The sequence below is a fragment of the Tachyglossus aculeatus genome, chromosome 2 (genome assembly GCF_015852505.1).
Source record: "Tachyglossus aculeatus isolate mTacAcu1 chromosome 2, mTacAcu1.pri, whole genome shotgun sequence".
Classification (NCBI taxonomy): Eukaryota; Metazoa; Chordata; class Mammalia; order Monotremata; family Tachyglossidae; genus Tachyglossus; species Tachyglossus aculeatus.
In genome coordinates this window covers 317,654-331,771 of record NC_052067.1, presented here as the reverse complement: position 1 = coordinate 331,771, position 14,118 = coordinate 317,654, and the positions used below count along the sequence as shown (strand labels likewise).

General features: G+C 52.8%; 1 protein-coding gene across 2 annotated transcripts in view; it reads right to left on the bottom strand.

The window, feature by feature from the left end:
• CDK14 (cyclin dependent kinase 14) overlaps positions 1-14,118 on the bottom strand; it is a 77,722-nt gene that overhangs the window by 32,466 nt on the left and 31,138 nt on the right. For both annotated transcript variants that reach the window (XM_038767521.1, XM_038767530.1), the window contains 3 exons: positions 3,564-3,818; positions 1,956-2,050; positions 1,627-1,706 (listed from right to left, as the gene is read on the bottom strand). In XM_038767521.1, coding sequence (XP_038623449.1) covers positions 1,627-1,706; positions 1,956-2,050; positions 3,564-3,818 — 430 coding nt within the window. The remainder of the gene's footprint in view (positions 1-1,626; positions 1,707-1,955; positions 2,051-3,563; positions 3,819-14,118) is intronic.

Genomic DNA, 14,118 nt, shown 5'->3' with positions numbered 1-14,118 from the left:
TGGGACCAGGAGAAGGAGGGGGGAGGGGAGGGATCAGGGTGAGGATGACGTCCAGGATCAGAATGAGGGAGGCAAGGCCCAAGACAACTGATTCTCTTTTGCCCCACAGTGTTCTCCCAGCTCCGACATGGCCAGAATTCACCCTGTCACCGCTCGGCCTGATAAATACAGAAACACAATCTGATCTGATCAAATCAATCCATAGTGTTTATTGAGCACTTTCTGAGTGCAGAGCACTGTATCAGTACTCGGGAGAGTATAACAGAGCTGGTAGGCACAATCCATGCCCTCAAGGAGCTTACAATCTAATGAGAGCGACAGACACTAAACTACAAGTAGGAGGAATAATGGAGTGTAAAGATCTGGATATAAAGTACAATCCACAAGCTTGGGTGACAGGGAAACACTGAACGGGCAGTAATAGTAGTGATAGTATTTGTTTAGCACCTACTGGGTGCAGAGCACTGTACTAAATGCTGGGAGAGAATACACAGGGCAGCAGTGGAGCAACGAGAGTGGGGAGATTAGAGCTGAACTGGGGAAGACTTCCCGGAGGAGCTTTGATTTCAGAAGGGCTTTGACGATGTATTGCGGAGGGATGGTAAGGTCAGATGTGAAGGGGGAGGGAGTTCCAGACAGGGAGAAGGGGTGGGCAAGTGGCTAGCATGGAGGGAGATGAAAATGTAGAGTGATGAGTAGGTTGGTGTTGAGGAGCGAAGCGAGCAGGCTGGGGTGTAGGGAGAGAACAAGATGGGTAAGGGTCGGGAGTGGGGGGAGAGCCGACTGAAAACCCAAAAGCCGATGGAAAGGAGTCTCCAACACCAACAATGACATCCTCCAACGGACTCCCCTCAACCACCCGGGGCCAGGATGGACCTCTATGACGGGGCCACCCTCACAGGGCTTCCTGCGGGGCAATCAATGATTGCTTGAATGCAGGATGGAAATTCATTCATTCAGTAGTATTCATGGGAACGAAAGGGAGCCCCCAAGCATCACAGCTGTCGCTGCCAACAAGGGCGCACTCCCCGCACCCTCCCCGGCCCCCCAGCCCGGTCTCTGTCTCCAACAGTGTGCTGGGTGCCCTCCTGGACCCCACCCTCATAATAATGGTGGTATTTGTTAAGCGCTTACTATGGGCCAGGCACTGTACTAAGCTCTGGGGTGGATACAGGCAAATTGGGTTGGACACAGACCCTGTCCTGCACAGGGCTCACAATCTTAAACTCCATTTTACAGATGAGGGAACTGAGGCACAGAGAAGTTAAGTGACTTGTCCGAGGTCGCACAGCTGACAAGTGGCAGAGCCGGGACTAAAAGCCAGGTCCTTTCAACTCTGAGACCTGCTTCCCTGATGGCTACGGATGGACCAGCCAACACTCCTGACTCTCCCCCAGTGACCCAGCATGGCCCATCCAACACCCCGGCTCTCTTTTCTCCAACTCTGACTCTGACCCAGCACTAACCATCCAACACCCCTGACTCTCCCCCGGCGACCCAGGATGGCCCATCCTAACACCCTTGACTCTCCCCCAGTGACCATCTGCCCCTCACTCCAAACATCCCAGTGGCCAGAGCTGCCCAAAAGGCCCAATTCTGAACTATGATTGCTGGGCTGGGACTCACCTTCCCGGATTGCAGTAAATGGTGTTCCCTCCTCCTCCTGGAGCCGGATCACCTTCAGTGCCACCAATTTCCCATTCACTCTGCAAGAGGGAAGGGGAAAGACCTTTACAGAATTCCCGCTCTCCCACCAAGCTGCACTGATCCCCCAGAGCGGCAGAGGTTCACTGTGGGTACAGCATTGAACTGGGTGCCTACAGTGGGCAGGGTGCTGTAGTGGGTGCATAGTGTGTACCCGCCTGTGTGCACGTGTGTGATGTAGTCCCCTGGGCAGCAAGCAGTACAGGGTGGGCACAGGTGGGCTGTAAAAGTCAGGGGAGGCAGGCACTCACCGGCTTTTCCCCTTGTACACAGTGGCGTAGGATCCTTCCCCCAGCTTTTCCAGTTTCTCGTAGGAATCCGCTTTCCCAAACTTGGGGCTTGTGGGCTGCCCGGGGAGATGGAAAGGAGCCGTCAGAGGGAGACGGCCACTGAAGGGGTGTTCAGCATTATTCCCATACCTAGTGAGGAGTGGCACCCGCTATGGGACTGAGCCAGCGCCTACCACGTGCCAACCTGAGAAGCAGCATGGCCAAGTGGATAGAGCACAGTCCTTTAAGTCTCAAGTCCCAGCTCCACCACTTGTCTGCTGGGTGACCTTGGGCAAATCACTTCATTTCTCTGTGCCTCAGTTATCTGTACAATGGGGATTAAGACTGTGAGTCCCACATGGGACAACCTGATTACCCTGTACCTACCCCAGGGCTTAGAACAGTGCTTCACTCATAGTAAATGCTTTACAATCAATCAATCAATCGTATTTATTGAGCACTTACTGTGTGCAGAGCACTGTACCAAGCGCTTAATAAATAATTATTTACAAATAATTATTACTATGATTCTCTGTGCCTCGGTTACCTCATCTGTAAAATGGGGATTAAGATCGTGAGCCTCATGTGAGACGAGGACTGTGTCCAACCTGATTAGCTTGTATCTATCCCAGTGCTTAGAGCAGTGCCTGGCACCGAGTAACCACTTTACAAATACCAATTAAAAAATACACAACCAACCAAAACCTTGTGCTGTGCTGAGCAGAAGGGTAGACATGGGCCAGCCGGATTGGATGCTGTCCCTATACCTCATGGAGTTCATGGTCTCTGTAGCGTGGGGAACGGGTGTCTGAACTCCAGTTTAGAGAAGAGGAGACCAAGGCCCAAAGAGGTTCTGTGACTTGCCCAAAGTCACACAGCAGAGCAGGAGCAGAATTGGGACTAGAACCTGGGACTCAGCACTCCCCGGCCTGCACTCTCTAACATGGAGAGTAAAAGGGGACAAGTCTGCTCAATAGATAGTGCAGGAGAAACCAAAATCCGGGCAGACCGCTAAGTCCCAGAAATCCTCAGTTCTGGCCAAGCCCCGGAGCCCAGCCTCTTATGGGCCTCCAGGTCCCGGCCCACCCCCGGTACCTCCACCACGATTCCCCCACATCCCACAGCTTGCAGACCCCCTGCTTCTTCCGCAGGGAGAGAGGGGCGGCTCTGCCCTGTCCCAAGCCTCCCTCCCCATCCCTCACCCCCAGCCCACGTCGCGGATGTGCCAGGGGCTTAGAGGCTTCTGGCTGAATTGCTTCTCCCCTGCAGCTTCCCCTTCTTGCTGGCGCGATCCCCAACCCAAGTCCCCAGAGCAGCCCAGCCCATCTTGGGGGTCATCAGTCCACCCCAGTCACCAGCCCGCCTTCGTCCCCTGAGTTGGACGGTTCTCCCGGAAGCTTCTGGATCAGGAAGTGAGATTCCTTGGGCCTTGTCCTGGAAGTTGGCCGGGAAGTGGTTGCTTGTACTGGATGTGGCAGAGGCTCTTCCTGGGGACCCCGGGGTCTGACTCTCACCCCCTTAAATCAAAGCCTGTTGTGGTGTGGGGCAAGGGGGTCATCGAGCGGGTGCAGAGACCCACGGGGCGCTTACCGAGCTGGGGCTGGAGTGGCGCCTCCCCCTGGGAGAGTCAGGTGCCTGTGCCGCAGCCTTGGTGCCGATACAGGCGTTGTTCTCTGAGTGGACTCTCTTCACCTGGCTTGGTGGCTTCTCAAAGGGATCGAATGTGCTCTGTGCCCGCTGTGCCCGCTGCGCCCGCACTTTCTTGTCCTCGGGGATCGTGTCCAGGGGCTTTCCCGCTACATCCCCGCCCTGGCAGCTCCGGCCGGACATCTTCGTGACACATATCTGAGAGGGAGAGCGAGCGCAAATGTCAGCAATCGGCACTGGGTGGGCCAAGCTGGAGGGATGGCGGTGGACATGGGGTAGCCATCTGGGGTGAGGGGAGCCTTTGTTGGCCGGCCAGAGGGCCACTCAGGAACCACCGCCCAGAGGAAAAGACAACTGCCTACCACACACTTCTAACCCCTCTGCCCTCTCCCGACCCAGCAGACAAAAACCCAAAAGGGCCCCTCTAGACCGCAGCCCCCTCTAAACATCAGCCTCCTCCGGGAAGGCCCCCTCCCCAGGGCCACCAGCAGAAATCTCCTAGGTGCCATAAGTGGTCGGGAGTGGTTGGGAAATGCAGCTGGTGGTCTGCAAGGGGGGCAATGTAGGTGCCAGAAAAGGCTGCTGTTGGAGGGGGACGGTGGCTCAGAGTGAACTTTGGCTCCTGAGCCCAAAGAGGCCAAGGGTCCTAGCCCATCTCTGTGCCCAAGTATGCTGTGTCCTGGACGAACCAGCGAGCAGGTGCCTGGGCCCACAGCCAAGCCCCCAGGCAAGAGCGAGGATCTGGGAGCCAGCTGGGCAGTGGGAGGTGGACAGGGCCCAGCTTGGGCCCCTCTTTCTGCTTCTGCCTAGCTGTGGGAACACTCCTCTTCCACTCATCCCAGAGTGCCAGACTCATGGGATACAACCCTCCCCGGGTGAGTGTGGGCACAGGCAGTCACCCACCAGGGCGGTTAGGAGCCCTCAACCCCTTCAGCTAACACCACCTAAATCTACAGTATCTGCTGACTCTCTCCTGGGTGCAGAGCACTGTATTACATTCCTCTCCGAGATTTCCTTCTTTAACGCAAAAATTGCATCCGCACAGTAAAGGGGTGGCGGGCAGGTGGGGGCTGCTTCCCTCTCACCTACCCCGACTCAGGCCCACCAGGAGAGTGGCATCTCTGGGGAAGGGCAGGGCCCAGGTCCCTGAAGGCCCCTGGGGACAGTTGGGGGACGGAGTGGCTTCCGGAGGTGGAGTGGCTTCCAGAGGTGGGCAGATCGACAAGGGCAGGAGTCTTGTGTCTGGTGGACGTAGGTTGACCAGTGTCGATCCTAGACACCTCCCCAGCCTGGCCCGGCGCCTCTAGATTGTAAGCTTGTTGGGGGCATGGAACATCTCTACCAACTCTGCTATACTGTACTCTCCCAAGTGTTCAGTACGATGCTATACACACAGTAAGCACTCAATAAAAACGACTGACTGGTTGATTGGTCCGGGGGCCATGCAGAGCAGACATGTTTCAGGGGTCACTGTAAACGGAAGGGATGGTGGAGCTCCTAGTGGGCAGGGATCATGTCCACCCACTTTGTTGCACTGGACTCCCCCAAGTGCTGAATATTTTCTCTGTCCACAGGAAGCACTCAATAAATACTGATGATTGCTGGCCAGGTTCAAGCCTGGGCTGGCCTGGCCAGGGGAAACATGGCTTTTGAGTGGCAGCCTGATCCAACCCCAGTGAGCCACCCCTGGGGCCAGCTCTGGGCCACGTGACTATGGGAAGCTGCAGGGAAGTTCCATCCCGATGCTCGCTCCCCACCTGGCACCAGTTGAGGTTTGCTGATATGAGCCACCGGAAGGGCAGGTCAGAAAGTCCAAAACGCACGTGTGGAAGGCTCAGGCTGGGACCCCTGCCCTGCCCTGCTCCGGGTCTCCGGGCCAGGCAGAGACAACAGCCGATCCTTGGCACAAGGATTCCAGGCCACCCCTCCTCCTCCATGCCCCTACTTCTCTTCCCCTGCCCTGTTGGCACCACCAGCACCGGGACATTTGGGTTTGCAACTGATTCTGGTCAATCCAGGAAAGGGCAACCCTGAAACGTTGGCGGAATGCGGCAGCAGAAGTGTGGGGCCCCGGGCCTGGTGCCACCCCATGGCTCCAGTGGAATCAGCAGCACAACCATCCATTCATTCATTCAATATGTACAGGCATATTCATTCAATCATATGTATTGAGCGATTACTGTGTGCAGAGCACTGTACTAAGCGCTTGGGAAGTACAAGTTGGCAACATATAGAGACGGTCCCTACCCAGCAGCGGGCTCACAGTCTAGAAGGGGGAGAAAGACAACAAAACAAAACATATTAACAAAATAAAATAAATAGAATAGTAAATATGTACAAGTAAAATAGAGTAATAAATCTGTACAAACATATATACAGGTGCTGTGGGGAGGGGAAGGAGGTAGGGCGGGGGGGATAGGGAGGGGGAGAGGAGGAGACGGCTCAGTCTGGGAAGGCCTCCTGGAGGAGGTGAGCTCACAGTAGGGCTTTGAAGGGAGGATGAGAGCCAGCTTGGCGGATGTGTGGAGGGAGGGCATTCCAGGCCCGGGGGAGGACGTGGGCCGGGGGTCGACGGCGGGACAGGCGAGAACGAGGCACAGTGAGGAGGTGAGCAGCAGGGGAGCGGAGGGTGCGGACTGGGCTGTAGAAGGAAAGAAGGGAGGTGAGGTAGGAGGGGGCGAGGTGATGGAGAGCCTTGAAGCCGAGAGTGAGGAGTTTTTGCCTGATGCGTAGGTTGACTGGTAGCCACTGGAGATTTTTGAGGAGGGGAGTAACATGCCCAGAGCGTTTCTGCACAAAGATGATCCGGGCAGCAGCGTGAAGTATAGACTGAAGTGGGGAGAGACAGGAGGATGGGAGATCAGAGAGGAGGCTGATGCAGTAATCCAGTCTGGATAGGATCATCAATCGTATTTATTGAGCGCTTGAACCAGCAGGGTAGCAGTTTAGATGGAGAGGAAAGGGCGGATCTTGGCGATGTTGCGGAGGTGAGAGCTACAATTTTTGGTGACAGATTGGATGTGAGGGGTGAAGGAGAGAGTGGAGTCGGGGATGACACCAAGGTTGCGGGCTTGTGAGACGGGAAGGATGGGAGTGCCATCAACAGTGATGGGAAAGTCAGGGAGAGGGCAGGGTTCGGGAGGGAAGATAAGGAGTTCAGTCTTGGACATATTGAGTTTGGCAGAACCAAAGGGCCAGAAGGAGGCAAGCACTGGCCCAGAGGAACTGGGTGTAAAAACAGCCACCATGTCCTGAATGTCAGCTCAGCACTGGGAATAAATGGATCCAGGAAGAAGACTGGCTAGACTCTACACTATAAGCTCACCTATGGGCAAGGAAGGTGTCAACAACTCTGCTATTCTGTTGCATTGTCCACTCCCAAGTGCTTATTACAGTGCTCTGCACACAATAAGTGCTCAATAAATACCACTGATGGATTGACTGAGACAGGTAAGAGGAGACGACCCACTCAAAACACAAGCTGGCCCTCAGCTGCTCCGCCTCAATCTGCAAATGGGGGGCTGGGTGCATGGGGGGCTGGGAGGCTGTGGAGGAAGACCAGGGCAGTGGTTACATCACAACACAGGTCACAACAGAAACAGCAGCCTCTCTGGCTACACCCGTCAGTCATCCACCCACTCTAACTGTGGGAGTCTTCCAAGAGTCAGTCCTGGCTCTTCTGCCACGTGTCTCATAGAGATCACCCCCTCACCCGTTCACGGCTCCTGTCCCAGCTTCTCAAATGCTCTGCAACGTCGCTTCCCCACTCCCCGACCCACAGAGGTTCTGTAATGTTGCTCCCCACCCCCGCCCGCAGGTCTGGAAAGAGTCTCCATACCCATTTAACTGTCCTGGAGGCAGGAGGAAACTGAAAGTCACAGAGCAGCATCCTACCACCACCTCCAGCTTTGCATTTCCAAAACCGAACCACTCAACTCCCTTCCATCCCTCCCGCCATCGTTGACACACCCTCTTAGACTCATCTTCAGCTCCCTCATTCCCCTCCCACACCCAATCTGCTACGGTGTTCTGCCAACTCTTCCTCTCCAACAGCTCCCGCATCATCCACCCATCCTCTCCAACAGCTCCCGCATTGTCCACCCATCCTCTCCTGGTGCCACTCCTCCTGTCTCAACCAGGAACCAAGCTAGCCTAGACTAGCAATCAATCAGTGTGTTTACTGAGCACCAGGCACCTTATAAAGCATTCGGGAGACTGCAGCAGTAGCAAGAGCCATATTCCTTGTCCTTAAGGACTCTGCCCACCTGTGGCTTCTCTCCCAATTCTTGGTACAGTGCTCTGCACACAGTAAGCACTTAATAAAAACGATCATTCTCTCCAAACTCCTTGAAAGAGTTGTCTATACCCACTGACTCTGCTTCCTCTCACCTAATTCTCTTCTTGATCCTAACCAGTCTGACAGAACAGTGCTTGGCACATACCAAATGCTTAACAAATACCATCATTATTATTATTTCCAACCCATTCAGTCGGTTTCCCCTCGTGGAAACTACCCTCTCTAAGGTCACCAATGACCCTCTTCTTGCCAAATCTGACGGCCTCTTCTCCATCCATCATCATCATCATCCTAAACCTCCTAGAAGTCTCAGCTGCCTGTGACACTTTGAACCACCCCTTTTCTCCTTGAAACATTATTTAACCTTGGCTTCATTGACACCATCCGATCAATCAATCAATCAATTGTATTTACTGAGCACTTATTGTGTGCAGAGCATTGAACTAAGCATTTGGGAGAGTACAACATAACAGCATTGGTAGCTATGTTCCCTGCCCACAGCAAACTTACCGTTCTGAGGGGGAGACAGACATCAATATAAATGAATCAATAACAGATATGCACATTAATGTTGTGGGGCTGAGGGAGTAAATCCAAGTGCAAGGGCGATGCAGAAGGGAGTGGGAAAAAAGGAAATGAAGGTTTAGTCAGGGAAGTCCTCTTGGGGATGTGCCTTTAAAAAGGCTTTGATGGTCAGGAGAGTGATTATCTGTTGGATATGAAGATTGGCGGGGGGGGGGGGGGGGGGGGGATTCCAGACCAGAGGCAGGACTTGGGTGAGAGGTTTTCGGCGAGATAGGTTAGCATTAGAGGTGCAAAGTGTGTGGGCTGAGTTGTAGTAGGAGAGCAGAGACGTAAGGTAATCAATCAATCAATCATTCAATCGTATTTATAGAGCACTTACTATGTGCAGGGCAGTATACTAAGTGCTTGGGAGAATATAATACAACAGAATTACCTGACATGTTCCCTGCTCATAACGAGCTCACCATCTGGAGTGAGCAAGGTGATTGAGTGGTTTAAAGTCAACGGTAAGGAGTTTTTGTCTAATGCAGCGGTGGATGGGCAATCACTGGAGTTTCTTGAAGAGTGGGGAAACATGGACTGAATGTTTTTGTAGAAAAATGATCTGGGCAGCAGAGTGAAAGATGGACTAGAGTGGGGAGAGAAGGGAGGCAGGGAGATCAGCAAGGAGGCGGATATAGTAAGTAAGGCAGGACAGGATAAGTGCTTGGATTAATGTAGTAGCAGTTTGAATGGAGAGGGAAGTGTGGATTTTAACGATGTTGTGAAGGTTGAACCAACAGAATTTTGTGACAGCTTGAATATGTGGGTTGAATGAGAGAGAGGAGTCAACAATAAATCCAAGGTTATGGGCTTATGAGACAGGAAGGGTGGTGGTGCCACCCTTTTTGTTGTCTGTTTCCCCCTTCTAGACTGTGAGCCCGCTGTTAGGTAGGGACCGTCTCTATATGTTGCCGACTTGTACTTCCCAAGCGCTTGGTACAGTGCTCTGCACACAGTAAGCGCTCAATAAATACGACAATGAATGAATGAATGAAAGGTGCTGTCTACAGTAATAGGAAAGTCAGGGGGAGGACAGAGTTTGGGTAGGAAGGTGGGAAATTCAGTTTTGGACATGTTTAGTTTGAGGTGTCAGTGGGACATCCAAGTAGAGATGTCATGAAGGCATCCCCTATCCCTCTGGCCACTCATTCTCAATCTCTTTCTCAGTCCCCTTCTATTCTCCACCTACACCCACTTCCTTGGAGAACTTATTCACTCCCATGGCTTCAACTACCATCTTTATACAGATGATGACCAAATTTAACCTCTCCAGCCCTGATCTCTCTCCTTTTCGGCAGTCTCACATTTCCTCTTGCCTTCAGAATATCTCTACCTGCCCCACCCACATCTCAAACTAAACGTGTCCAAAGGAGAACTTATTTTCCCACCCAAACCCTGTACCCCCACATCTTTCTCATCACTGTAGATAATACCACCTTCCTATCTCACAAGTCTGTAACATTGGCATTATCCTTGACTCATCGCTCTCACACAACCTACACAGTCAATCTGTCACCAAATCCCGTTGGTTCTATCGTCACATCACTAAAATCTGCCCTTTCCTCTCCATCCGAACTGTTACTACACTGATCCAAGCACTTATATTATGTTGTCTTGATTACTGCTTCAGCCTCCTTGCTACTGCCTCACCTCTTGTCTCTCCCCACTCCAGTTCATACTTCACTCTGCTGCCTGCATCATTTTTCTAAAAAAAAAGTTCAGTCCAGATCTCTCCACTCAAGAACCTCCAGTGGTTCCCCATTTACCTCTCTGCATCAAATAGAGCCTCACGATCATGCTTTAAAGCACTCAATCAACTTTCCCCCTTCTACCTTACCTCGGTAATTCAATTTGCTAATGCCAACCTACTTACTGTACCTCAACCTTGTTTATCTCACCACCAACCTCACACCCACTTCCTGCCTCCGGCCTGGAATGCCCTCCCTCTTCATATCCAACAGATGATCACTGTCCTCATCTTCATACCTTATTAAAATCACCTCTGCTCCAAGAAGCCTTCCCCAACTAAGCCCTCATTTTCTCTTCTCCCACTCCCTTCTGCGGCACCCTTGCATTTGGATTTGCACCCTTTACTCATCCCTCCTTCAGCCCCACAGCACTTATGTACAAAATCATAATTGACATTCATATTAATATCTGTATTCCCCTCTAGACTGTAAGCTCCCTGTGGCCAGGGAAGATGTCTCCAAATTCTGCTATATTGTTCTCTTGCAAGTGTTTAGTACAGTGCTCTGCACACAGTGAGAGCTCAATACCACTGATTGATTGACTGAAGTTCCTAGAGAGGGTGCTAGATTGATGAGGTGGGGGTAAGGTGAATTAATTCAGGAAGGCTTCCTGGTGGACGGGGGATTTCAGAAGGACTTTCAAGAGAGAAAAACTGAGGTCTGGTGGGTTTCTTTTTTAGGGGCAAATCACAAATGAGGGGTTAGAGGTGAGCAGTTGGAGGAGAACAAGACACAGTGGGAAGGGAATTTGGCAGGGAGGGGTGACAGAGCTGGGGGAGGGGCAATGAGCCAATGTAGATGAGAGAAGGAGCTGGTGGAGACATGAGGCCAGGGGTCAGAAATTCTTCTTGGCCTCCTACCCTACTTTAGCCCACCCCACCTCCAAACTCTGCTCCCAGCCCACTTCCTCCAGGAAGCCTTCCCCTACTACACCACACTGCCAGGTTCCAGAACAGGTGGCAGTGGCTGCTACTCCTAGACTGATTAACTCTCCTTTTCACTTCCCCCAGTGAGTGGATCCCCTCTCCCCCTCCCCCACTTCTTCCCCACCTTTTTTTTTTATGGTATTTGGTTTTTGGGTTTTTTTATGGTATTTGTTAAGTGCCCTGGCACTGTACTAAGTACTGGGATAAATACAAGCTAATCAGGTTGGACGCAGTCCACATCCCACATGCGACTCACAATCTAAATCCCCATTTTAGAGATGAGGTACCAGCCACAGAGAAGTTAAGTCCCACCCAAGGTCACACAGCAGGCAAGTGGTGGATCCAGGATTAGAACTCAGGTTCTCTGCCTCCCAGGCCTGCACTCTTCTCACTTGGCCAAGCTTGTAGGACCCTCCCCATCTTCTCGTTCCCACAGCCGGCAGGGGACCCTCCCCCTTTTCCCTCCCCCTCCTCCCTTCCCCCCAGTCGCCAGGACCCTCCCCCTCCTCCCTTCCCCCTAGTCAGTGGGTACCTCCCCCTCCAGCAGGCGACTGCCCTCCCCCTCCTCCCTTCCCTACCTCCCTCAATCCACAGCCTGCTGAGGTCTGCGGGAGCCTCCTTTCCTCCCTCCGGTGACAAAGGTCCCAGGGTGAGCAGGGCTCAAGGAGTGGCTGAATCCATGTTCTCCTGAGGGGCTGAATTCCCAGGACGGTCTGGGAAAACCTGGTCTCAGATTCTAGCCTGTGGTCCTTCGGGGTGGCTGCCAGCCGGGGGGCATGGGTGCAGAGGGCGTCCACCACCTGTGCTCCCTCAGGAGACCCTGGGCACGTCCAGCAGGCCAGGCCTGCTGGGTGGAGGGTCTTCAAACTGCAAGGGATGGCCTAGTTCAGGCCAAGCCCCACCACGGGTGACCTGTAGTGAAAAATGGCCAAAGGGTGACCCTGCCGATTGATCGATCGATCAATCAATCAATGGTTTTTATTGATAGCCTTCTAAGCTCTTGAGAGAATACATCAAGTGGACATGATCCCTGCCCTCAGAGAGCTTTCAGTTTGTATGGAGAGCCCTGGCCTGAGCCCTGGGAGAGCACAATAGAGTAGGTAAACACGATCCATCCCTGCCCTCAAGGAGCTTACTGTCAACTGCAGGCAAAGCACTGGCCTAAGCATTTTGGGGAGTACATCAGAGAAGGTATACAGGGTCCCTGCCCCCCAGGGAAGCGGCACTCTCCAAAGTCAGCACCCTGAAACAAATTTGGAGACACTTTGCCCCAGCGAGGGCCTGGCCCAGACCCTCCATGGTTTGGGGCACCAGACCTGAGCAACCTTGAAACACCCTCTGCCCTGGCCAGAGAGTTGAGGGGAGTAAGGGGATGCCCTGGACAACCTTGAAGCCCAGAGCAAGGGGAGAGGCCCCAGGGGGCCTGCATGGGGGATGGGTCCCTGATGGGACCAAGGGATCAGTAGGCAAGATGCGCGCTGGAATGAAGACAGTGCCAACCTTCCCACCTGGAAACTGCTCCCTGCTGGGCCCATCCAGGGTGGCATCATGCGTTGGTGGGACACAATTTTCAAGAAATGTCAAATGCTGTTTTGCAGGTTCAGCAGGACATTATTATCATTATCATCATTATTACTGTATTTATTAAGAACTTGCTAGGCACCAAGCACTACGCCTGGGATGCCCCACTGCCCAGCCCAGCCTCACCTCCCTTCCAGTTGGGGTGCCGGAGAGCAGTTCTGAAGCAGCTCACGGATGGAACATGGCAAGACTGCGGCCGCCCCAAACAATCTAGTCAAGCCCCCATCACTGTGGTTCTTGGGGCTCGAACGGATCTGCTGCCCATCCCCTCCCCCGGGAACAGCTCTGCCTTTTTCGGGCCCACGTCCCACGCCCACACTCCAGCTGGGATCAGCTGTGGCATCACCTAGAGGTCCCCTGGGGGCACTGAGTTCAACAGAGCTACTCACACCACCCCCACAAAACACACATCACTCTCTCTCTCTCCACCCCCCATTAAGTAGCATGGATCCAGTAGCCCACCAGGATACAAGGGCAAACATGGGAAAGCGTGGAGGAACACAGGCAAGCAGGGGTGGGTGAGCATAGGAGAGCATTCATTTATTCGTATTTATTGAGCGCTCACTGTGTGCAGAGCACTGTACTAAGCACTTGGGAAGTACAAGTTGGCAACATATAGAGATGGTCCCTACCCAACAACGGGCTCACAGTTTAGAAGGGAGAGACAGACAACAAAACAAAACATGTGGACAGGTATCAAGTAGGCCCTACTGAGAGGCCCTACTGAGAGCTCACCTCCTCCAGGAGGCCTTCCCAGACTGAGCCCCTTCCTTCCTCTCCCCCTCGTCCCCCTCTCCATCCCCCCATCTTACCTCCTTCCCTTCCCCACAGCAACTGTATATATGTATATATGTTTGTACATACTTATTACTCTATTTATTTTACTTGTACGTATCTATTCTATTGTATTTTGTTAGTATGGTTTTGTTCTCTGTCTCCCCCTTTTAGACTGTGAGCCCACTGTTGGGTAGGGACTGTCTCTATATGTTGCCAACTTGTACTTCCCAAGCGCTTAGTACAGTGCTCTGCACACAGTAGGCACTCAATAAATACGATTGATGATGATGATGATGATGAAGTCGTCAGAATAAATAGAAATAAAGCTAGATGCACATCATTAACAAGATAAATAGAATAGTAAATATGTACAAGTAAAATAGAGTAATAAATCTGTACAAACATATATATAGGTGCTGTGGGGAGGGGAAGGAGGTAGGGTGGGGGGATGGGCAGGAGGAGAGGAAAAAGGCTCAGTCTGGGAAGGCCTCCTGGAGGAGGTGAGCTCTCAGTAGGGCTTTGAAGGGAGGAAGAGAGCTAGTTTGGTGGATGTTCGGAGGGAGGGCATTCCAGGCCAGGGGGAGGACGTGGGCTGGGGGTCG